The 24774-nt window shown below is 34.0% G+C and overlaps 1 protein-coding gene across 3 annotated transcripts in view; it reads left to right on the top strand.

The window, feature by feature from the left end:
- The window catches only part of IQCM (IQ motif containing M), a 412415-nt gene that overhangs the window by 173915 nt on the left and 213726 nt on the right, over positions 1-24774 (top strand). For all 3 annotated transcript variants that reach the window (XM_016144555.2, XM_036234284.1, XM_036234285.1), the window contains 2 exons: positions 2473-2566; positions 6730-6818. In XM_016144555.2, the coding sequence (XP_016000041.2) occupies positions 2473-2566; positions 6730-6818 (183 nt within the window). The remainder of the gene's footprint in view (positions 1-2472; positions 2567-6729; positions 6819-24774) is intronic.

The following is a 24774-nucleotide window of genomic DNA, read 5'->3' as shown; positions in this document are numbered from 1 at the left end:
AAATTAGTTTAATGTTATTATGAGTTGAAAGTTTTCTCAACTGCCTGGAGGAAAAACACAGTATTTCTTGAGGAATGGATCTTAATCTCGATTTGCAAATAATTCTTATTCTTCTGGAATATGACTTTACAGTTTTAAAGAAGTCAAAAAGAAATTAGCCACTGTGAGTGAAAGATTTAAGCAATTTAGCTTCCCCAAAATGAAATTAGATTTACAAAGACCATAGAAATTAGAATTTTCTGATATAGAAGTGCGCTTAATATATTTAAAAAGTAAAAGTAAAAAATATATATTTATGAATAAACTAGATACTATAAAAATGTTCAGGAAGATTTAATAAAGAACCAAAGGAACTTCCAGAAATAAATATATAATAATTTAAATATATAATAATTTAAATACATTTTAAAAACTGATTTAATGGAGCTGACGATAGAATTAGTAAACTAGAAAGTTTATCTTAAGAAATTTATAAAACACAAAGAGATGGAACATATGAACGATTAAGAGCTCTGGAGAGAATATTGGGAATTTTTAACATAAATCTAGCTAGAATCTACTGATTAGGAAACACTAGAGAATGGGAATAAAGGTAATTTTAGAAGTGATAATTACCACCACTTCTTGAAGACCTGATTCCAGCTCTGGGACAAGGAAAGGACAAAGCAAGCCTAGAACTCTTATTGTGGCAGAAAGAAAGGAGTGTTCAAAAATAATGGAGATATGTCAAAATGATACAGGAGCTGACTGGCCAATTTTGGCATTATGAGCGTCAAAAAGAATAATGATGGAGGTGGAGTATAACACACTGAGTAAAACAAAGAATGGATTATTTCCTACACATCTTCTCTCTAGAAGTTAGCATAGTTATTTTTACTAAGTAAATAGTCCTTAAACAAACAGATATGAATATTGAGTGTCATCGTGATTAAGAATGCAAGCTTTAGGGATGGCCTGCCTATGTTTGAAGACTGATTCTGCCTGCTGCTACCTATATAATCTTGAGAAAGTTAACTTCTATTTTTCTGCTTCAGTGTCCTCATCTGTAAAATAGAGATAAAAATAGTACCTAATTTATGAGGTGGTTGTGAGAATAAAATATAATCCATATACAGCAATTAGCATACTAGGCATATGGCAAATATTTTCAAAAGATTTTTTTTAGACTCAAGTTTATAAATTCTTTTTCTACTTCACCTTAATATGATATTTCTCAGCTTATTATGTGTCTTTACATAAATTACGTCTTTTGAACTCTATAGCCACCTTCCAAAATAAGCAAGGCAGGTTATTCTCTTTCCCTGATTGGGTACATGAGTCACCATGAACTCCGGGGAAGGGGAAGGTGTTCGGTGCAGGAAGGCAGAGTGATGAAGTGTGAACCTACAGTCAGAGGCATACAGGTTCACGCCTGGGTTCTGCACCTTTTGACTTATAGGATCTTGGGTAATCTGCTTTCCTTATGTATGAAAGGAAATAGTCACAGTGCTTCGCTAAAAAACAAAACAAAACAAAAATAGTTATGAGGCTTAACTGTAAGATGATACCTAGGAAATGCTAGCACACCTGGTAAGAGCCTACAATTATTAATGTTCTGTTTTCTATTTCTACAAAATTTTAATATTCGATATGTTTTAAATCTAAATTGCATAATACAGTCAACTGTGCTTTTCCATCTGTTAGCATTGAGACACTATTGGTTTGTAAATAATTCTCAAAGATAGGGTTTCATTTCATATGTTCTATGTATCTGCAATATATCTTTAATATACCTGAGCTAGTAGCTAGAAGGTGCTTAATAAACAAGATTTTATTGTAATGTTTTAAACTATATGTTAGTCCCATTACCTATACAAAAATAGAAAGTAATAGGTATTTTTAAAAAATATGTATCTCTCTTTAGACTCTAAGAACTAGCCTTTTTTTTTTTTTTTTTTTTTTTTTTTTTTTTTTTTTTTTTTTTTAGCAGAACCTTTGCCTTTTCTGGAGTTGTCTTTCTATCAAATGGGCGAGTTTTCGGGAGTACTCCATGTTGCTATTTCTAACTAATGATTGCTCAATTATTTTAAAATAGCAGACTCCCCTATAAAAACTGAACTTTATGATGATAGTGATGACAATAGTGCTGATGTGTGTAAATGAGGCCGTTTGTACTCATTGGTATGTGCTGTGTTTTTGCAGGCATTTCTCTGGGAGCTATCTTCTCCTTGATGTATGCAGTTCATTTACTCTGTACTTTTGGTCCTAAATTTTAGTAATTGCAAAATATCTGAGGAACATGGGGTAAAAAAAAACAAAAAACAAAAAACACTCAAATGTGTTTTTAGAGTACCTTAGTGTTAGTAGTTTTCTGAAAAAATATTGTAATATTTGTTATTAAAAAGTCTGTGATTTTCAATTTAGTTTGGAAAATGCACTTATAACTTGAAAACTAAGAGTAAACAATTAAAGCTTTGTTTTTTAAAATTTCAGAACAAGTTAAACTGGGTAAAATAGTGACTAATATTGAATCAGTGAGTAAAAAAATGGAGAAAGAAAAGCAACAGTACCATAGGAGCAAGTCCAGGTAATGTACAACAAGCTAACCTATAGAAAAATATATGTATTTTCTACTTGGACAACATTTTCTGACCAATTGCTGTGGTTTCTCAAGGCTATTAACACCCTATGCATAAGGCTAATTTATCCTTCAGCTTGAGTCCCTCAAAGCATATCAATTATCAAAATTTCAGTTCTCAGTTCAATTAACTTTTGAACTGGAGGATGTCTGAGTAGTTAAGCAAACCATCTGGGTTTTACAGTGCATAAGCTCAAATCCAATTTGTGGCTTTCTTGAGAAAAATGCCATATTTTATGATAATATTACATAAGTTTGGGATTTTAATAACTCATCTGTAGCAATTATGAAGCAGACTTGAGTTATAATTTTTCTTTTTTAATTTAATAATTTAAAATTAATCTTTTTTTTTTTTTTTTCCTAATGAATGATGAGGCTGATCCTACAGAACGTAGTTGGAAGGCAGGAATTTTGATCAGGAATTTTGGAAAGCTTCTGCTTTCCAAAGGCGGGGGGAGATGGGTCAGTTAATTTGCTAAATTATTCCACTAAATAGCATCATCCTCTTCAAGATAATTTTACAATTGTGTACATAATTGTTGGCTCTAAAGCTATAGACAGACCCTCCAAAGACCTGTCAGCATATTTCGTAGGAACATTTATACTTACAGAATGTAAATACTGTTCTGTTAACATGTATTTGTTTCAGTGCCTTGTTTTACATAAATTCATTATTATAACATGGTCAGAAATTAGGGGTAATTGCACAATTATAAATAAGAACAATTTGAGAAAATGTTGCCATAGCTATACAGAATGTCATTGACTTTCCAACATTTATGCTGCAAATTGTGGTTAACATTAGAAGATTCATGCTCAGAAGTAACCACTTTCTTGGCCTAAGTGTAATATGATAATTGAGTTTGGAAGAGTGGCATATATGTAGAGTTTTAATACCAAGGGTTTGGTTTTATCCATGGTAGGGGATGAGATGAAATGCAAAGGAAAAGAAATGATTGTATTGGTAATTTACCAGTTTATAAAAATTTCCTTTCTGCTTTTACTTAATTTAATCCAAGACCCAGGTTGGTCTAGTGGAGTGGTAGCTGTTAAAAGAGCAATTAATATAGCAACTTAACCAAAATAATTTAGAATTTCAATAAGCTTTTAATAGCTAGAAAATTTAATTTGAAAACTTGCCATTTTCAGTATATCTAGATGGGCCTAGTAATCCAAGGAAGAATAATAATAATGACTTAGGGACAAGTGGAAACTTATTATTAATAAATCTGATCAAGTATAATATCTTTTAGTATGTCTATCTTAATAGAGTTAAATATTTACCAAATAATTTTTTTTTCTGTGACTGGTAGAAGTAAAGGTCTCTCTATAATCTAACATCTCACCTCCCTTTTTTTTTTTTAATGAAAACATGTCTTGCTTAATGAGGACGATCAACACCCTTTGAAATTAAAAAAGAGCAAATAAGTGTACTTTTAGAGACAGCCAGGGGTACATAAAGCCTGAACTTCAATCCACCTGGGTGGCCATGTCTTTATAGCTACTTTACAGCAATAACTTGTTTTCTACCATATCCTTTAGCTCCATTTCATTAATTTTAGAAGTGTGATGGGAATGCAGAGGAAAAGACAAATAAGTGTTCTGGGACATGGTGACTCAGGATTTTAGAAAACCCATGCTTAATTAGACAGATAAATGTCATTAGACGGAATTTTTTATTGAAATCTAGTTCACTGCATAATTGAGATAGGGAAACTTAGCAATGAGGATATAAGCAACAGAAAGGAAAATAGAGTCAATCGGGAATCAAGTGAGATGGCTAACAATGCAGGGAGGACTCTAAGGCTAATTAGCACGAACTGGCCAACTCTTTGTGAAACTCTCAGAAGATTCTGTTCAAGACAAATAGACCCCTGTGAAAGAAGCTGTGTATAAGCTACTTAAAATTCCCCTAAAGAGGCCTTGGGAGATACTAATTCTTAACATGACCCAATATTCTTAGGCCATAAAAATATTGGCCAAATGAAAGAAATTTCCTTGGACAGTATATGAAGAAATGTGATAGAATCTCATAAATGTATGATTTCTCTTCCTGCCCCCTGCCCCACATCTCTCTATGTTTGAACTGCAGATGAAAAACAAAATTGAATATTTCTGCATCATCAAAGTTAACTTTAAGGAAGTAAAGTTCTTCAATGTACCTTTGAGTTTTAACTTCAAAGATTATCATATATTAACATACTCTTCATGACAATAATGATAATTTTGAGTGTATTCTAATTGTTAATTTTCCATCAAGGAAATTTACTTATTATTCAGTCATTTATTAAAGTGGGTTTTTAATATTTGGTGATAATATTTGGTAATATTTGGTGTGTATATTTGGTGCATTTGGAGGTATGACAGCTGTGTTTCTGTAAATGCACTCTGTGATTCAGGCAGGAGAGCCCAGACTTCTTCCCCTAGTTTTGTGATCCAGGGGAGTTTCCTATGTGTTACACAACAATTTGTATTTAGGTTATTCTGATCAATTTAATAACAGAATGAAGATATTATAAAATAATGTTAGAATCCCTCATGACATTTCACATCTGTGTTGAAATGACTCTGCCATTTCACCTTAATGTTTGTAAAATATTTTGCTTAAGTGGATGAATGGTGGTCCACTTTCATTAACAAGGAATCCTTTAAAATGCTATTAAGAGTTCAGGGTGGAGATTTATATAATATTTAACCATGGATCAGATAGAGAAAAGTAAAATAAAGTAAAACTTATCAGTGTATCTTGGCCCAATTCTTGGTGACATATAAATAAATTCTAGAATTTCAAATGGAGTTGCACAAATCTGCCTGAATCCTTAAGCCTCTCATACTTTCCCTTGGCAGTATGATTTTATCATATTAGGATACCTCAATTATTTGGCTACCTGCAAGGGCATGGCCATGTGAATGACAGCTAGACTAATGGATCTTATAAGTCAGTTATTTATTTACTATTTATAGAGTGCTTTCTGTGTGCCTAATGTAAAACTCTGAACAGGACAGTCACACTTTCTTCCCTCATAGACCCTACTTTTTGATGGGCAAAGTATCTTAAAATTCTAAATATTTCTCTAACATCTGAATTAGCGATTTCATTTCTAGGCATTTGCATTAATAATAAAAAAGAAAATAATTGAACATGTACACAAATATGAATTCTCAAAGAATTTTATCATTGTGTAAATAACAAAAAGAATGGTAGCAATTCAAATATTCAGTAACAGAAGATTGGTAAATAAACCATCAGCATGTTAAATCCATACAATGGAATGCTATGTAATGGGCCAAAATAACCATGTACATTTTTGTACATTTATAAAGAAAGGTATTCCGCTATAAAATGCAAAAATAAGCTAAAAAGTTTATGTACATTTATGTATACATAAAGATAGAAAAGGTGTGGACTGTGTTTGCACATGTTAATCATGACAAATGGTATACAGTAGTAATAAGAACTTGGGATAATATGAACTGTATACTACTTAATCCCTAAATATCTTAGTTTCTCCATTTATAAAATAGATATAATATTAGTAAATACCCAGACACGTGTCATGAGGATTAAATGTGCTGAGACAGATAAAGGGTTTAAAATAGTGCCTGGGTGACAAGAAACATTTAAGGTTTGCAGAGTAGTGAATTGGGGGAATTTATTTTCTTCTTTTTGCTTATTTATATTTTCCAAAGTTTCTACATATTATATGGCTTTTGATTCAGCTAACTTGGTTGAAGCTCTCCAAGTTACAATAGGAAAGCATGATACTTTAAAATCTTTTTACAAAACAGATGAAATAAATATGATGCATGTTAATTTCTCTTATTTTTGTAAATTTTTTTCATTCAGAAAGCAAATGTTCCTATTTGTTATACATGCTCAGAGCCAGCAAAATATTTGGTATTATTTTGTCTTCACTGAATAATAAGTATTTATAGAGGGCCTGCAATGTGTGCTTGACTCTGCAGGGCAACAGGTGTTGTCTCTGTTGATAGGAGACCAGTTTTTGCTCCATGAATAGTGTCTAATACTGTAAGATTAGTCTTGAAAGTTTGTATTTCAAAATAGGGACCATTAAATCACTCAAAGCTCTAACTTTATGTTTTTGCAACAGAGTGTTGGACTCATATGCCTTCTCCATCACCAACATTGGCTTCCCTTTACCATCCATGGCCTCTTCCATGAGGTTTCTGAAAGAAAGTGGTGAGTCTTACTGCATAAATGTTGGTAGCAACGCTGTGATTTTCATTGTTTTACATTCATTTAAAAAGCAAAGTGAAGCAGCTAGTATTGAACAGTCACTTCCCTTATGTTTCATTTTAGATGCTGTGTCAAAAGATAAAGAGATTTCAGAAAGAAATACTAATAATGTTTAGCTTCTTCATTTGAACTTGAGAGACTGGACATATTTTTAAAATTTATTTATTTAAATTAGTTTCAAGTATACAGTGCACTGATTAGACATCTATATAGTTTATCAAACGGTCTCCCCATTTGCTCCCTCCTTCCCCTGGCCCTCCACCTAGCCATCCTATTAATACTAACCACATTCCCTCTGTACTACGCCCCATACCTGTGACTATCAACTACTAATTTGTACTTTTTTAACCCTTCACCTCCTTCTCCCAGCCCCCCAACCCATCTCCCATCTGTCACCAAATTGTCCACTATATTTGTGAGTCTATTTTTAATTAGTTTGTTCTTTTTGTTCCTTAGATTCTGCATATAAATGAAATAATATGGTATTTATCTTTGACTAATTTCACTCAGCATAATAACCTCTAGGTCTATTCATGTCATTGCAAATAGTAGAATTTCATTTTTTTAATAGCTGAATAATATTCCATTGTATATATGAACCATAATTTCTTTATCCAATCGTCTGTTATGTGACTGAACATTTTTGATGTGTGTGTGGATGTTGAAGGTACTAGGAGATTATAAAAATAAATTCTTATAATTTTAAAATTTTCTCAATAATTCAGTTATTATTTTTAAAAATATATATTCTTCAAAATAAAATATAAACAATTATTTACAAAGTCCCTTAAGTGTGATTGAGAAGCTCTTTGGAAGAGAGAGTTTCTTGAAAATCTAGGGGGATATTGATTCAAAGAAACTATTTTGTACTTTTCCCTTTTTACTCATTACTGATGTTTTTGAGCTTCAGGCTGTTACTAAGAGAAAACTCTCCTTATAGAGTGGGACTTTAATTTTAAAAGAAATGGTTGAAAATTTGCAGAATGAAATTTGCCTTGGATTCTCAAGACACTCTTGAATAAAATTTCCTTCATCCAACTACAATTTTACCAGACTTTATTTGTTTGGATTATTAAAGAATTCAAACATCAAGTGGAGGCTCATGAAACATATTTTCATTAATCCAACCAATATTCACCAAAACTTTTAATATTTGTGAATATAATGTTAGAAGCTTAAACACATGCAATAGGTATGTTTAAAAATGTTGATTGTTGTATTGCTCCATAACTTAAATTATTTTAAGGCTCAATCTGATAATTTGAGACTCCTAGGATAGTAGAATAATGTGAAGGTCTCAATTTAGTCTCAAATCTAATATGTATGTGAAGAAGTAAATGCTGTCAGAAATTCTTCAGAAGGCATAAGTCAAATGGATAAAATAATTTTAATAGAGAATAATCTTGAAATCTAATAACTCTGAAAGCTGACATTTCCATCCCTTAACTACCTCATGAATAAAAGTTCTACAAATTCTGTGACAGTTAGTGTTTCTGCAGAATCATCCCAAGGGTTGATGGAAACCCCTATTTTAAAATACAGTCTAACTCAGATAAATCACACATGTCTTCCTCTTTTGGAGAAGCTTCTTAGCTCATTGAAGGGTTCAGGAATTCTCATGGCTTTAGTCTGAATGTAGAAATTTATTTAAGCCTTCCTTTTTCATCTATCCAGAATTTACTATACAGGAGCTTGACCACCGTTTGTTTAGACCCAAAGAAAAGAAAGGAGACCTTTCTAAAATATTTGTTGAGATAATCCAAGTTACTAGCTACATATTATTGTGAAATTGTGAGTGACAGGCTGGAGGAATGGAAATTCACTTACGTGATATGTTTTGAGATTTGCTAAAAGTTCTATCTGTGCAAAAATGTTCTTCTGAAATATCTGAAATATTTACCAATAGCACCATAACTTCATTTAAATTAAAGACTCCCTATAAACAGTAACTGGCACATATTAGGCATTAATAAACATTTGTTGAATGAATGAATGAATAAATGAATGTAAATTAAAAGGAGTAACTATCTAGATAGAATATACTTTTATATGTATTTGTGTGTCTGTTTCTTCATAGCAAGCTAAAACATGATAACTGCTTAAAGAAAAAAAAGAATTTGGGAAAGTAAAATATAGTAATAACAGCAATGAATGTAAATATGCAAAATAGCTCCAGACACTATTTTTTAGTTCTTGCTTTTTGATTATATATAGACTTCAGAGATATCATAAAAATAAGGAAAATGTTACACAGTTTAGTTTATATGTTTTAAAACCAACTTGTTGGGAAGCTTATTAGTTTAAGATATAAGTCTCTCAATGCTCATGTAACTTCATGGGGAGTTGGAAGGTTGAACTTGCTGAAGGTATAAAAAATTACAATAAAAATCATTATTTCCAAATACTATAGGGTAATTATTCTATTTTTCCTTAAAATGAAATGTGTTTTTAGTCAAGTAGAGTGGGAATTTCATCACTTCTTTGTTGTATGTGAAGCTTTTGTTTTTTTTTTTTTTTTAAACAAACCACTTCTTTTATAATTGGAATATTTTTCTGTAAAGGCAGAAATATCTGATGGCTTGTGGCCAGCAACTTATTTTATGTAAATGATTAGTAAAATGTGAAAATTTTTAATTTTTTTTTTGTAACCTGGCTTTGTGTCTTAGGTAAAAAATACTTTTTATAGGCTTATTAATCTTTTAGTTTATTTAAAGACTATAGTTTAAGAATTTGCACAACAAAGTTTTTTCTCCACATCATTGTTATAACTGTTTAGTAAGTTACAGCTTCACTGAATGTCTGATACAGTCACTGAGGTCTATTTAATAACAGAATGTAGCTTAAATTGTGAGAATATAGAACTTGTGGTTTTCTTTGGGTTGTATGTTAATTTACTGAGCTCTTAAATTAAAATTGCCTAATTCTTTCTTAAAATAAATAAATTATTCTTATTAAGAGGAAAAAGAAAGGGAATTAACACATAGGAATTAAGACGAAGTCATTTTTTTTCATTTGACATATATTACTATACATAGCACATAATAATATATATGTTACATATATATACATATGTATCTTACATTGTTTGAAGCTTTGCCTTTTAAAGCAGTATAGCCCAGTGATTAAGGGCGAAGACACTAGAGTTATTCTAGTTACTCTAGTGAGATTAGAATTTGGCTCTGGCAGTTTCTAGCTTAGAAACCTCATTCAAGTTACTGAATCACTCTGTGACTCATTAGTTAATTGGGGAATAATAATACCAACCTCTAAGATTTTAGATATTGCTTGCAAAGTATATAACATACATCCTGGTGCTCAGTAAAATTGACCTATGATTATTAGCTACATTTCAAACCTCAATATAAATAGTAAAGCATAACAGATTTGAAAACAGTGTTGGAGATCTGTCTAGCTTTGACCCCATCTTAAAGGGTATATACTGCCAGAAGCACAAGACACACCTTATTACAACACTGATTTACAGTGTCACAGTAACAGACTCAGGAAGCGTGGTTTGTTATTTTATAAACACGGTCACCTTGACCTTTCCTGGATTCTGCAATTTTGCCATTATCATTGTTAGCATTGTATTTTAGACCTTGAATTTGCGTGTTTACCTTCTATTTCAATAAATTTGGTAGGTCGCTCTTAAAGTTATATTCCTCAGGTGACCTTTTCACCAGTAATTACAAAGCTTTCTCTTCATCTTCAGGGTTCTAAGAGAATAGGCTCGTGGTAGAGGAAACCCTTTAACAGACTTTTTCAAAAGAAAGTTCTGGGACGAAGGGTGATGTGTCAAAGAAATCCACATTGCTCTGCGTAAGAACCAACTCTCTGTGTAGCCTGTTGCAAATCTCTTCAATTTTCTGGGCTTTGGTTTCATCATCTGTAATCCTCAAGGACAGAATAAAACTGCCCTCAATGAAGGTATGAAAGGTTAGAAAATTTTCTTTATCCCTAGGGGTTTTTCTCAGGTATTAAAACCTCTCTACATATTCATTGGCTAGAGAGAAGAGGACCAGACCACAGCCTCTGGCAAGATTTTTATCTCTGTCTACTGAACTCATAGCCTTGAGAACCTCAGGAGGAATCTCACTAAGTATGTCCTTTAACTTGATCATACATCAATCTCCAGAAGAAACCTAGGACTTCCAGGTTGTCTTTTATCACCCGAACCCCACTCTCTTTATACTTCTGTGTCATTTTTTCTGACTTCATCCCTCACCATTTCCACTCCTGAATCCCATTTACTGAGCTCATAGTCAGTAACCAGCAAAAATCCTAAATCCTTAACCTCTTCTAAGTGTTCCCTTCTCCTTTTCGGATGAATTGAAATCTGTGCTCTGTCCCAATTATGGGGACATTTCTTCCTCTCTCAAGAGGTCTTCCTTCCCCTGCCTCGCATCCCTGGGACCAGCGCTGTGTGTGTGGCCCCCTTAGTCCTCATGCTGTTTCCAGGCCATTCTCCTTTCTCATCCCTAAAACTCCAAGCTTTAAATCTCATATATTCAAATGATATCCTCTATTACCTCTCCTTCTTACAACGATTTATTGATTTGTATCTATTCTGTAATATCTTAAAGAATTCTTCCCCGAGATCCTTGCAACTTTGTCGAGCACTAGTCTTACAGTTACTGTGATTTTGGTATCCAAATGAATAAGCTCTCTAATACATTGGTTTCTCAATTCCTTGAGCTCTTTTTTCCCAATGATTTTGATTTCCCTTGTACTACATATATTCTCTGATAGTTAAGGCCTAAAGACCTTTGGAATATTTCCAAAATCTCACTTTGGAGAGCACCACCATTCAATCAGATTACCTTCTGAACTCCAACAATTTAAACTTCCATTGGGAGTTTATTGAAGACCTGGTGATCAATTTTTTGATTTCCTCTCTAGCTATATTCATTCCTGTGGTAATTTTATCCAATCTATAGCTTTAAGTACCATTCATATGCTGACGACTCCAGATTTATATCTCTTGTGGTTATTTTCCTGAATTCCATCTCACTTTCGATTGCTTCATCAGCATTTCTGCCTGGATTTTTAATAGACGCTTCAAACCTAATGTGTCCGACTCAGGAACTTTTTACATGTTCTTTTTGTCTGGAAAGCCCTTTCCCTTAGATGTCACAGGCGTCACTTCTTCACTCTGGACTTAGTTCGATTGCCTTCTTATTAGTGAGGTCATCCCTGACCAGCCTGTTATAATAGCAGCGCAACCTCCCCCCACCATTTACCTCTCCTGCTTTATTGCATTTCTAACACTTAAAGACTCAGGACATAGTGTCTATTTTATGCACCTGTTTTAGTCTGTCTCTTCCTGCTGGAATGTAGTCTCCATGAAGGCAGGTAGTTTTTTCTTTTCTTTTCCTTTTTTTACTACCAGATCCCTTGGACCCAGACTCATTCCTGGCATGTAGGAGGTGCTCACTGTATTTTGTTGGATGAATGAATATGCAACTATTTCATTTTTTAAAAGGGTTTTACCAATTTTCATATTTAGTTTATCTATTTGATAGATAAAGTTATCTAATTTATTAGAATATTTTCAGGCATGGAGTTCAAATGCACTGTTTTCATTTTAAATACAGAATGAAAACGTGTGTGTGTGTGGGTGTGCATGTGTGTTTCTGAAAATATGGTGAACAGTACGTAAGGAAAGAATTTGGGGTACAGAACACCTAAAAAAGCTAGTTAAATATTAAAAACCTGGCTGAACTGGCAAGAAAGCATAAAAAGAATAAAACCAGAAAATATAAGTAAGCCTGATTCTATAGCTGTTTAATATTCTTTAGAGTAGTTTGTTTTAAAGGCTCATACCTGTTCCTGGTGGCTTAGAACTTTCCTAGTTAAAAAAAAGAAAAGAAAAAGAAACAGCAAAAAATCGGCAACACTTATCTCCCCCTTCCTCCCTCTCTGCTTTCCTTCCTTCCATCTTTTCCTTTCTTCCTGTATACATGCATGAATACATTTATCGTCAGGTCCCAGGTATCCAGAATCAGATTAATAGAAAACCTTATTTCATGATGCATAATCATCACTTTTTCACGAATTGCCTTATTTTATTCTATTTTGTTTATTTTTTGTATTATTTAACATTATAATGAACACAAATAATTTCCTGTTTTACTGTTGTCTGGAATAATTTGTGTAAGGTTGTGCTTTTTTTTTTTTTAATGTTGGGGGAAAGTCACTAGTGAAGCCAGTTGGCCTGGAAATTATAGGGAAATTTTAAAATCATAGATTAAATGTCTTTAATAAAATTAGGACTAATGAAACTATTTTTATCTTCATCTAAATTGTCAAAAAGTATTCCCATAAAGTTGTCCCTAATAACATTTATACTGGTCTTTGTTTTAATATTCAATGTTATTTAGGCTCTCTGTTCCTCATTTCATCTTTTAATTCCTCTTTTTTCTCTCTCCCTCTTTTTCTTTGGTCAGTTCTGCTAAAAGTCTGTAAACTTTGTTTCCTTTTTTCTAAATCAACTTTCAGTTTTACTGATTTTCTCTATATGCATTACTTTCTAGTTCATGAATTTCTATGAATTATTCTATTTTCCTGCTCTGACTGAGCACTTTGAGACCTTGATATTCGTTATTTGATTTTACTTTAGCATTTATTTATAAAAAAGATTTTCTAACTACTGTTATATATGGTATTACTATCTAATTAGAGTTGTTTGAGGAAAGCAGTCCCCATTAGAATGGTGTATATATGGGATCCCCCAAAATACTTTATATATAGCTTTTGTTCCTCTTCGAAGACCGCTTAGAATAAACAAAACTCTTGCCATTAGACTCATATTGTATTAAAATCAATACCAAATTTTTAAGTATGGCTTTTTTCTTCTATAAAATACCTATAATCATATTAGAGAACATTTGGAGAAAAGAAAAATGTGTCCGTTAATACCACCATCTTCTCACAGCCACGACTGACGACTTGGTTTATTTCCTTCCAGGTTTACTCCCTTTGCCTATTTTTTAAATGTTAACGGCTATAGAAATTTTAGCTTTTTTTATAGTTAAGTCTTATATAATAGTTTCATTTCATTACTTGGACATAAATGTTCATTTCATTTTCTGTCCATGATTGTAGGAGAATTCTCCCCCATGTACCAGTGCGGCAAACTCTTCAGCTTCTTGGCCTGCCTGCCTCAGCAGGGGTTATTCAGTGACTTAGCCAGCTAGGGCAGCCATAAAAAACACATTAGATTAGTCGGCTTAAGCAACAGAAATATTTCCTCACAATTCTGGAGGCTGAAAGTCAGATCAGCATGATCTGGTGCTAGCAAGAGCAAGTTCTGAGAGAGCTTTCTTCTTGGCTTGCAGATAGCTGCCTTCTAGCTGTTTTTTTCACATGGCCTTTCTTGAGCAGTTGCATTCAGACAGAAAGAGAGAGAGAGAGAGAGAGAGAGAGAGAGAGAGAGAGAGAGAGAGAGAGATAGAGAGAGAGAGAGAGAGACAGGGGAGAAGGGAGAGGATAGAAGGTAGAAAGGAGAACTCCATCTCTGGCCTTTTCTTAGAAGTGTACTAATCCCATCATGAGGGCCTCACCCTCATGAGCTCATCTCAGTCTAATTACCTCTCAAAGGTTCCCTCTCCAAAGACGACCACACTATGAGCAGGGCTTCAACATGAATTTTGGAGGTACACAGTGTAGTTCCTAACAATATCTGGGGAGGAAAATCCATGATTTTTGTTCCTTCCTTCTGACACTATGTCAAGGTAGATGAGGGAAGGGAGGGAGAGATAAATTCTCAACACATTTTGGAAGAAGAAAACAGACTTTTAAATATAATAAATCTAAACATTCTAAATAACATTGAGTTTTATGCAGAAATCTCCTATATCTCAACAGCTGGAGTGGGAGGTAGATGATACTTGCCTTGTGTACATTTAGACTATTACTATTTGCCCTTGTAATTTTATGGTCACCTGTTTCCCCAGATCTACTGTAATCATCAAGTACTTCCTTTTAAATATTTTCATTTACTGAATTAATTTCAGTCATTATTTTATATCAGGTGTTTCCAAAAATGATTTGAAAAAGCTAAAACTTAAGATATCAAAAATATTTCTTGCTACTTTTTGCCCCAATGGCTACTCAAAGTATTAATCGGAGTGTTGTTTTTTACAATAAAATAACAGAATAAATTTGTTTTTAATATAATAGCATAACTTGTATCACACTTTACTGGTAATAAGTTTCTTTTTTATATGTTGTCTCCTTGATTCTCATGGGATTCTTAGGCATGGCTAGTCAAACTTTTTCTATCTTTCAGATAAAGAAACTAAATATCAAAAAGTTGGCAGCTAGCTCAAGCTTCACAAGTATCAGACTTCTGATTCTTATTTTGGTTCCATTTTATTGTATTGCTTTATATGTGTTCATATTGTCTTACATGTATCTATACATATTTTGCTCCTTAACTATACTATTTGGATATTTTAAGGCCATATTTCAGAGTAAAAAAGAGTGATCCAATATAGAATGGGCTCATAAAAGGAGTATTTTGTGGTATGTACAATGTTACGAACTAAAGGGCAGTTTACATTTGTGTGATTTTTGAGTTTTGGTCCATCTGATTCCATATGCTCTAAATATGGTGTTATTCACTACTGTACTTTTTTTTTAGAATTACATTTTTAATCGGCCTTACAAGTTTATCAATAATATCATTGTATCCTATGTAATTTTAGAGCATTATCCTATATGCCGAATTATAAATTAGTTTGTATCATTCTAACACTATAATAGGAAAGATAGCTTTCTTACATAATTTCCTATGGCTCACGTTAATAAACATTTCATAAAAACATAAGTGTTTTATTGCTTAAAAATACATCTTGTGTGACCTTCCTTAGGAAAATGTGAAAAGTATATTTAATGTACCAAATTCTAAATAATAAAATTTTCATGCTTGAAGAAATACATGTTATATTAAAAGTGTTCAGCAAGTCTCTAAGAAGATACTGTTAAGATGTTAAAAAAAAAAAAAAAAGCTGTTTTTAAGACGAGAATACCCGCATCTTGAATCCAGACACTTCTCTTTTCATTGTTCTCTGTCAGGGAAAAAAATAAGAAGAAGAACAGAGTTTAGCTATTTTAGTTAAGCCGATTTCTGAAATTTCATAAGAGATTGTCTATATATAGTCAATAAATATTGATAGTGGCAGGAGGATTCATTCCATCACAGATTGTAGATGTTTTTTATCCAAAATAACCATGAAACATGACATTTTAAAATTACAGGTGGATAATTCATTTTTATATCCTGAAGTAAGATTAACAGGACATCAGTGATATAAAATTGAAATAAAATGTGAGACACATTACCGTTTTAAAATTTCTAAGTCACATTAAATGAGTAAAGAAAAACAGATGAAATACATTTTAAAAATACTTTTTATGTAACCTAATATATATATATGTATATATACTGCTTATCATTTCAACATATAATTATGTATGAAAAAGTAGTAGTAACATATTTTTACTGAATCTTCAAAATGTGGGGTATAATATGATTCACATTAGCTACATTTCAAATGCTCCTAACCACATGTCACCCTGCTGACAGCACTGCCTGAGATTTTGGGGTCCGCTACACTTCAGTCACTCGTTTCTGTGATAATCCTTGGCACATGGTCAATAGACAGTAATGTTTAAAGAAGAAGAAAAAGAAGTAGCTAAGAAAGGTTGTAGGAGAAGTTTATAGTCCAATAGAACTTTATATCAGCTTACTAGCTGGATGACCCTGGTTACAATATTTATCCTTCCTAACCTCAATGTGTTTTTGTTTTTGTTTTTTAGTAGGAATATGATATTTGTATCTGCCTTTCATAACTACTACGAAAGAATTAAATGAGGGTAACATAGTACCTACTTGGTTTGCTTCCATCCCATTTCCTTTCTGAATGAAATCATATATTAAATTGCTTAATCTATTTATAGCTACTTTTATTAGATCTAAAAAAAAAAGTACCAAACATAGTGCATTTTTTTTCAGTTACAAGTGACTGGAAAGGAAGGAACCTTTATCAGTGTGTAGGAGGTTCTTGGTATCAGGATTATAGCCAAGGACAATTATGTCAAATTGCTTAGCGTGCTGTGGAATTAATTGCCCATGATCTTAATTATAAATACTTAATTTATAAAACAGCAACTAAACACTCAGGTCTGCATTCAGATATATGAACATTTTGGTAAATAAGTTTCCATCTGATATTCAATTTAAAATGTTAACGGCACAATCACTTACTATCTTCTCACTTCGCTTGTGCTTAGACCTGAACCGTGGCTCAAGAACTTGCAGAGGAAATAACAGTGGGATCTGTTCTCTTCTCTTCTACCCCACACATACACCTACATAATATAATATACATGCAGAAATGTGCAGAAAACATTCATGTATGGTGCAGGGCTGGCCTTATGGGCCTGCAACGCCACAGTCACAAAGGATAGCACCCTCAGAAGGGGATCAGGACTTGCGGTTTTATGCTCTGCGGTCACCATCTTGAAATTCTTAATAATTTTACCTTTAAATTTGTGATTTGTAATTGAGTCTGATAGGATAACAGCTTGGAGGCTTTGGTTCTTCATTGGTCTTACCTCCTGTCCCCCTCCCTGCTCGCTGGGATGGGGTCTTCACCTACTGCCTGGTGACTGCAGCTGCCCCCTGCTCCGGGTACGGCTTAGGTGCAGAAGCAAAGATCTGTGTGGTGCACACGGCCCACATACCTGCGAGCTTTGGCACTAGGCTAGCCAATGTCCTCATGCTCAAGGGAGCTCAACATTAAACAGTAAATAAAAAAATCATGACAGACTGAGAGAGATCACTGAATAAATGAAAACCTCGTATGATGTGATGAATAATTATAAAGCTAACTTTGTGTAAATACTGTGCAGGTCATAAAATCGGGGGGCACCCAGTTGTCACCCTAACCTCTCAGCTTGGCTCTTTCCAATTAGATCGCTCTTATTTCCCTCTCAGAGTTATCTACTAGCTTTAGTTTTGTGTTAACAATTTCCATGCTCTTCTTTCTAGTTTTACCACCTAGAACGATGGTGAATTATTTGTACCTATTCTTAAAATTTACATAAACAAAATTGTGCCGCGTGTTATTTTCTGTGCCTTACTGTTTTTGCTCAATGTTGCTTGTAAAGTTTGTCCATGCAGTTACAGACTACTGCAACTTGTTCATGTCCACTGTTGTACAGTATACCATTTTAGGAACGTATGATGAAGTTTTTAGCTTATTCTTGATGGACGTTTGAACTGTTTTCACTTTAGGACTGTTATGAAGCATACCGTGCATGTCTCCTGGTGTGTATGTGTAAAGAGTTCTCTAGGGTACATGCCAAGTAGAGACTTTTCTAGTTCGTGGGTTAGGTGGACCTTCACCTTCTCAGGAATGCCAAACAGTATCCCTAGGGTGGTACTAATTTACGGAGAATGAACACTCCCATTGTTTCCCATCCATCCTTTTCAGCTCTTGGAATTTTTAAACTCATAAACTTGTACCAATCAGTGAGGATTCACTGTTTTAAAAATTCTTAAATTTTAATTTGCATTCCTCTGATTATTGATGAGATTGAGCATTCTCAATCACGTTTCTTAGCCAGTTGGATTTCCTCTTTTTAAAAATCCGTTTAAATATTTTTTTTTCCCAATTTTCTTTTGAGTTGTCTCCTTTTTCTCATTGAGTTGTAAAAATTCTTTATAAAATTTCATAAACTGCATCTTAGTCAATTGCATGTGTTGAATCAATTTTTTCCAGCATCATGGCTTTTCTTTATAAAGTTTTCTATGGTGTTGTTAAATACGTAGCAATTGAATTTATCAATGTTTCCTTTATGACTATTTCTTTTTTATCTTGTTTGTAAAACATGAACTTATTGGCCACCTAGAGGTCATTGAACCAATGTCCATGATTGTCTTCTAAATTATTATAGTTTCTGTGTCTATTTTTAGGTTTTTAATCTTATTGGAGTTGATTTTTATACGAGGTGGAAGAGAAGGGTCCAGTTTCTTTCCCTCCCCATTCTGCCTCCTCCCACCCCTTCCCTGTCACAGAGACACTCAATTGTCCTAGAAATATTGACTGAAAAGTCCCTGCTTTGCCCAATGGTCTTCAGGGCCACAGCTGTCTTCCGTCTTATGGTAAATGCCACATATGCATAGGTCTGTTTCTGTGCTCTTGTTTCATTCCATGGATCTGCTTGTGTAGCCTTGGAAGAATACCACATTCTCCTAATTACCATATGTTTATAATAAATCTTTTATCTGCTTTTCTAGTTATTTGTGACAGGAGGCCAATTCCCATAGCAGTTAGTACTTCATAAAGAGAAAATATATTTTCTTTATAACTATGACTGACTCCCTCCCAAGCACGATAATAGAATATGTATAATTTTCCCTCCCTTTTCCTTTATCCACCATCAAACTTTTATTAACTATGTTTTTTCTCTTAGTGTGTACCTTCATACTTTGAATATACTTATTTTTGATCATGTGATTTACTAATTCCAAATGATACCTTTCCCTTTGACTATAAAAGATGTTGAAATCAGCTACTTACATAATTTACAACTTTATTTTCCTCTTAAATTTTTAGTTAGCTTTGTTATTTATTATTTGTATCATTTAGACTAGAATAAAACTTTTGTGTCACAGTCATTTTTCTTGAGTATTTTGTAGGCATTTCTCCATTACATTGTAACTTAGGGCTTTACTTCTTATATATTGTTCTTTTTTCTTGACTATTCAAAGGATTCCCTATTTTTGAATTATAATAATATTTCTGAGATGTGTTTTAGTGAACATCATACTGTGACAAATTCTTTCCTGATATAAAGTATGTCCTTCAATTTGAAGATTTTAATTCTATTTTATTTCAGTAATTGCTTCTTAAACTATGTCTTTAATATGTTTTTGTTCTATTTGTTTCTTTTCTTCATTTGCCTATTTCCTGTGTCTATCATTTTTCTTTTAATTCTTTTAAACTATTTCTTTATTGTGTTTAATATCGTCCATATCTATCAATCCTGTTTTCACTGACTAATCCATAGTCTGTCTTCATTTCTCCAAATGATTTAATTTTTTTATCTGTCAGCTCAAATGATTATTTCTATTGTCTCACTATATTTTTCTTCAGCTTTTATATCTCTTTATTGGGGATCTTTTTTATAGAAGCAATTACCTTTTCTCCTCCTCCAAAAACATTGAGACAATATGTTTGGTCAAAATGCTTATATTGTCTGTGGCAATATTTTTCATTTTTTTTCTGGCAATATTTTTCTTTTGGTATTCATCCCTTTATATTTATCATCTTTTCCATTTTATTTTACTTGAGTCTGGAAGTTTTGTGAGTCTTTTATGCCAGTTATTTTTTAAAAATGTTTTTCTTGCTCATTTTGAATATGATGACTCTTCCTGGACCAGACCCTTGCAGGATGGTGCTCCAGGTTAATGGCACAGGGCTGTGTGCATGCGTGAATTCTCTCTGCCTTTACTTCTCCTCAGCCATTTTATTTCTACTCTGAAGGACAGCTCACATTCCTGACGATCTGTCTTTATTTATCCCCTCATCAAGGAGGTTGACTCTTGAAAATATACCTCATCTGTGTGATTTCTCATTGAGTCCCACATTCCCAGCTTCTTGGGACCTTGTGAAAAGGTGGTCCAGGGTGCTTTTGCCATCAGAATAAGCATCATAGTTCCATTCCACGCCCTCCCCTGCCCCCCCCCCCCCAAAGAGATTTGCCCTCAGGTTGTAGCTACTTATTTTAGAGAGCTGTTCTCTGCCTTGTCTGAGATCTGCAACTGCAGGCATCTTTAAATTCTTCTTCCAGTCTCATTTAACTTTCATTTCTATGTGGAAGCTCTTTCTCATATAATGTGCTTCAGAGTTATAGTTGTGCCTTTATTTGTTTTTCTGATTTTTCATATTTAATATTGATTTTGGACTATTTCCAAAAGAAGGGGCAACCACTGTATTTTTTACTCCAGATATTACAAATGAGAAGGCACGCTAATATTTGGAGGAACTAAAGCAAATGCCAGGAAGCAAGACTTCCTGAAAGAATTACATCCCATACATTCATGTTTAACACAAAGCTGATTATTACCCATATGTACTTTTATGTGAAGTGATAGTCTTATAACTTCTTCAAAAGTTACTAATAAGACATAAAATTAGAAATAACATTATAGTAGGGTTTATTAGTTTGTAGGGCTTCCATACATATTACCACAATCGAGTAGTTTAAAACAACAGACATTTATTGTCTCACAGTTCTGGAGGCTAGAATTCCAAAACATTTCCCAAAACGGTTATACGGCCAGGCTCTCTCTGAATTCTCGAGAGGTGATCCTTTCTTGTCTGTTCCAGCTTCTGATAGCTTGAGGCATTACTAGGTTTGTGGTAGGAGACATATACTACATAGTGATTTAAACAAGGGAAGTTTAATATAGTCATTAAGTCATCAGAAGAGTTGTAAGATAATTCTACAGGGCACTCTAAGGCTGAGGGAGATTATCCAGGAATGGGAAAACTTGGAGGGGGCCTCTCACCAGAGGGCTAGGATTCAGACCTCACTCGAGGAGGTATAACTGTAGCCTGCTGAAGGCAGAGAATTTCACTGTGTGACAGGGCCAGAGCCCGTCCATAGTCACTGGGTAAGTGAGAAGCAACCTTCTGGGTTGCACAGGAACCCCAGCCAGGGGCAGGCACACAGGCATGAGGGTGTGTAGGGTGAATGGGCATATTACTGTGGGTGGGAGGTCTGCAATGCCTGGTGTCCACATTGAAAAAGGATAGATGAGCAGAGGGTGTTGCTAGCAGTGCTGGCAGGAAGCCTGAAGGGTGACATCCCTACTGTAAGGGCTATGAGAAGGTGATCACCAGGTCAGGCTGGGGCTGTGAGTTTGCCAAGGATTCTGTACTTTACATGTATTATATGTTTGATATGCTAAAGAAGTGGCACTACATGAGTAGGAAAAAAGAAATTTTCAATACATTATACTATAAAAATTAATTATCTCCATAGTGAAAGAAAATTGGACAACTTTCTCACACGAGCTCCGTCTTGGGGAGTTAGTGACTAGACTGAAATATCAGAGGGGCTTCTGGTTGCTAGAAATGTTTTGGTTCTTAATCCCGTTGTAGTTTACCAGGACATTAGTGAAAATTTACTAAGCTGAATTTCTATGTTCAATTTCCTGCATAAATTATATTTTAATTAAAAAGCTAATAATGTGAGTCTTTTAATTTAGTAGACAATATAGAAAAATATACCCAGTACTTTGGAGTATGAAAATATTTCTTAAGACACAATATTACCAAACATAAACGAAAAAACCGAATAGCTCACCTATATCAAAATGAAGAACTTCTGTTCATCAAATGCACCATAAAGAGTAAAAAGACAAGTCACAGAGTGGGAGAAACAATTCTAATACCTATAGCCAACAATTCTCCGAATCCTGGTGTACACAACAAATTTCTCCAAACAAAAGAGAAAATAAAAACCAACTTAATAGAAAACTAGACAAAAGGCTAGAAAAGGAAATTTAAAACAAGGGCATCGAAATCTCTTATAAACTTACAAAAAGAAGCTCATCTGTATTAGCGATTAGGAATATGTGAAGAAAATCTAAAACGTTCCCGACTACACCCACCAGATTGTTACCGGTGTAAAAGATCGACAGTGCGAAGTGCCGTTGAGGCTGTGGAAGGCTAGGAGCTCTCCTTCCCTGCCGCCGTCAAGTGGAGCGTAACTGCAGTGATTCTGCACCTTAGCATGCGTTCTAGAGCACCGCTTCCCGCCTCGTACTTCATATTACTCACACAGACTGTAATGTGCAAATGAATCTCGCTAAAAGCGGAGACTGTGATTTCGCAGGTCTGATTTGAGACCTGAGCAGCTGCAGTCCCATCAAGCTTTCAGGTGATGAGGTTCTGCTAATCCATGGAACACAACTTCCATTAGCCCAGACCTCGAGAACCTCCGGCACACGAGCACGGGGATGCGCATACAAGCATGTTCATAGCAGCGTAGTCTAGAGTAACCTCAAACTTGAAATAATTCAAATGCCATGAACAGTAAGATAATGAATGAATCGTAGTAAACGCATCCAAGGGAAGACTATATAGCAAGAAAGTGGACAAGCTACATCTGCATGCAATGATAGCATGGATAAGTTTGATAAAAATAATGTTGAGCACTAAAAGCAAAACACAAGTGTTTTGGTAGATTGAGTTCAAATAAAAAGATGAAACTAAACTTTATAGTTTAATACTATTAGTAAATTTTTTTTTAAAAGACTAAGAGATGTTTATAAGAAAAATTAGGAACATAGTTGCTAGACCACTTTACCATCAGAGAGGCCATTAAATACAAAGGATAAGTCCTGAACATCTCACGAATCATCATAAAATTACGCTAGGAAATACAACACTCAGAAAGCAGAGTCTTTAAACTCAGGGTTTAGAGGAAAAATATAAAGGCTAATAACTCACTAGATAACTTGGCATTTCTAATTATAGCTGCAATGAAGAGACCACAGTGTTAAAAAGTTTGTTAGGTTTCTTGAGAAGCTCCTGACTACCCAGTTTTGTCCTGCCTGACCAGCCTCTCTGGATTATCATGCAAAACTTCTAAATTTTGGCTGGATTCTCCTGTTTACACCCTTCTGTCTGGCTAAACAATGCTTCATACTCAAGTCTCAGGGATCTCCAAAGAGGCTTTGAGTGCCCTGAGAATGTGGGACTCGGGGCCCTAACTCCTCGCTTTTGTTGTTACTGCCTGCCTCTGAGGAAGAGACTCTTCCACCCATCGCTAGACCTATCATCCTTCAGTATCTAGTTCAAGTGCTCGTCACCTGGGAAGCTATCCCTGAACTCCCTCTGGTAAAGTTGCTTCATCTCTGAGTGAGCCTCCATGACATGCATCTGTTAAACACTTACCACAAAGTAGTAGTGAATTGTGTTTATTTACTTTTCCCTATTAGACTATGCATTTCTCAAAGGCTGGGACTATGCCTTGTTCATCTAGTATTCTCAGGACTAAGCACATACCTGGCACATAGTAAGCATTCTGTATTTAGCTGTACCTAGTAAATATGAAATAAATACCTGTTGGGCTTGTAGATAATAAAACCAAAACCATGTATTGAACTAAAATACTAGGTGTAATAATTGCTTTGGCTCTGAAGAAAACCATGATATGTTATTATCCCTATGTTTTAGTAAGCATAGCTTGCCTGATCGAGTATCACTGTGGTAAATAACACCTTTTATCAAAAAAAAAAAAAAAAAGTTAAAAAAAAGAGAAAAAAAGAAAAAAAAAGTAAACACTTATCAGTAGTTACTCTTAGTGAATGCCAATGTCTTGAATATAAACTCTTCAAGGGCTAGTACTATATTGTTTATAAATTTTGCTAGGTAACCACCACATTAATTATTCCTAATTAAGAATAGATATAGCAAAGTGTGATACAAATTTTATGGACCAGTAGACATGTTTGTGTGCCCTGAATATATTTTTGAATCTATCCTAAATCAAGGAGAACTATTTATTACTGTGTCCTAACTCATAGGGAAACCAAAGTCAGTCATTTTTCAAATTTAATATCCTGGAACAATATTCTAGTGTTCTAAAATATACTTAAAACCAATGAGAATCTCTGATGTATTTGGATGATTGAGCTTTGAAGGAGGTCCAAATTTTCCTGTGCAGTACCTGAGATGGCTTTATAGTTTAGATAGATGAAGGCAATAACTGTTGAGATCACAGAATTTTCCTTCCTTGCTGAAGGGAGAAAAGAATACTTTTGTCACTCCTGACTGCTTTGCAAAAGGTAAAATATTTCATTGCTTTTAAGTTG

This window comes from Rousettus aegyptiacus, unplaced genomic scaffold (assembly GCF_014176215.1).
Source record: "Rousettus aegyptiacus isolate mRouAeg1 unplaced genomic scaffold, mRouAeg1.p scaffold_m13_p_16, whole genome shotgun sequence".
NCBI lineage: Eukaryota > Metazoa > Chordata > Mammalia > Chiroptera > Pteropodidae > Rousettus > Rousettus aegyptiacus.
The sequence above is the reverse complement of the archived record's forward strand: the minus strand, read 5'-3'. Positions and strand labels throughout refer to the sequence as shown.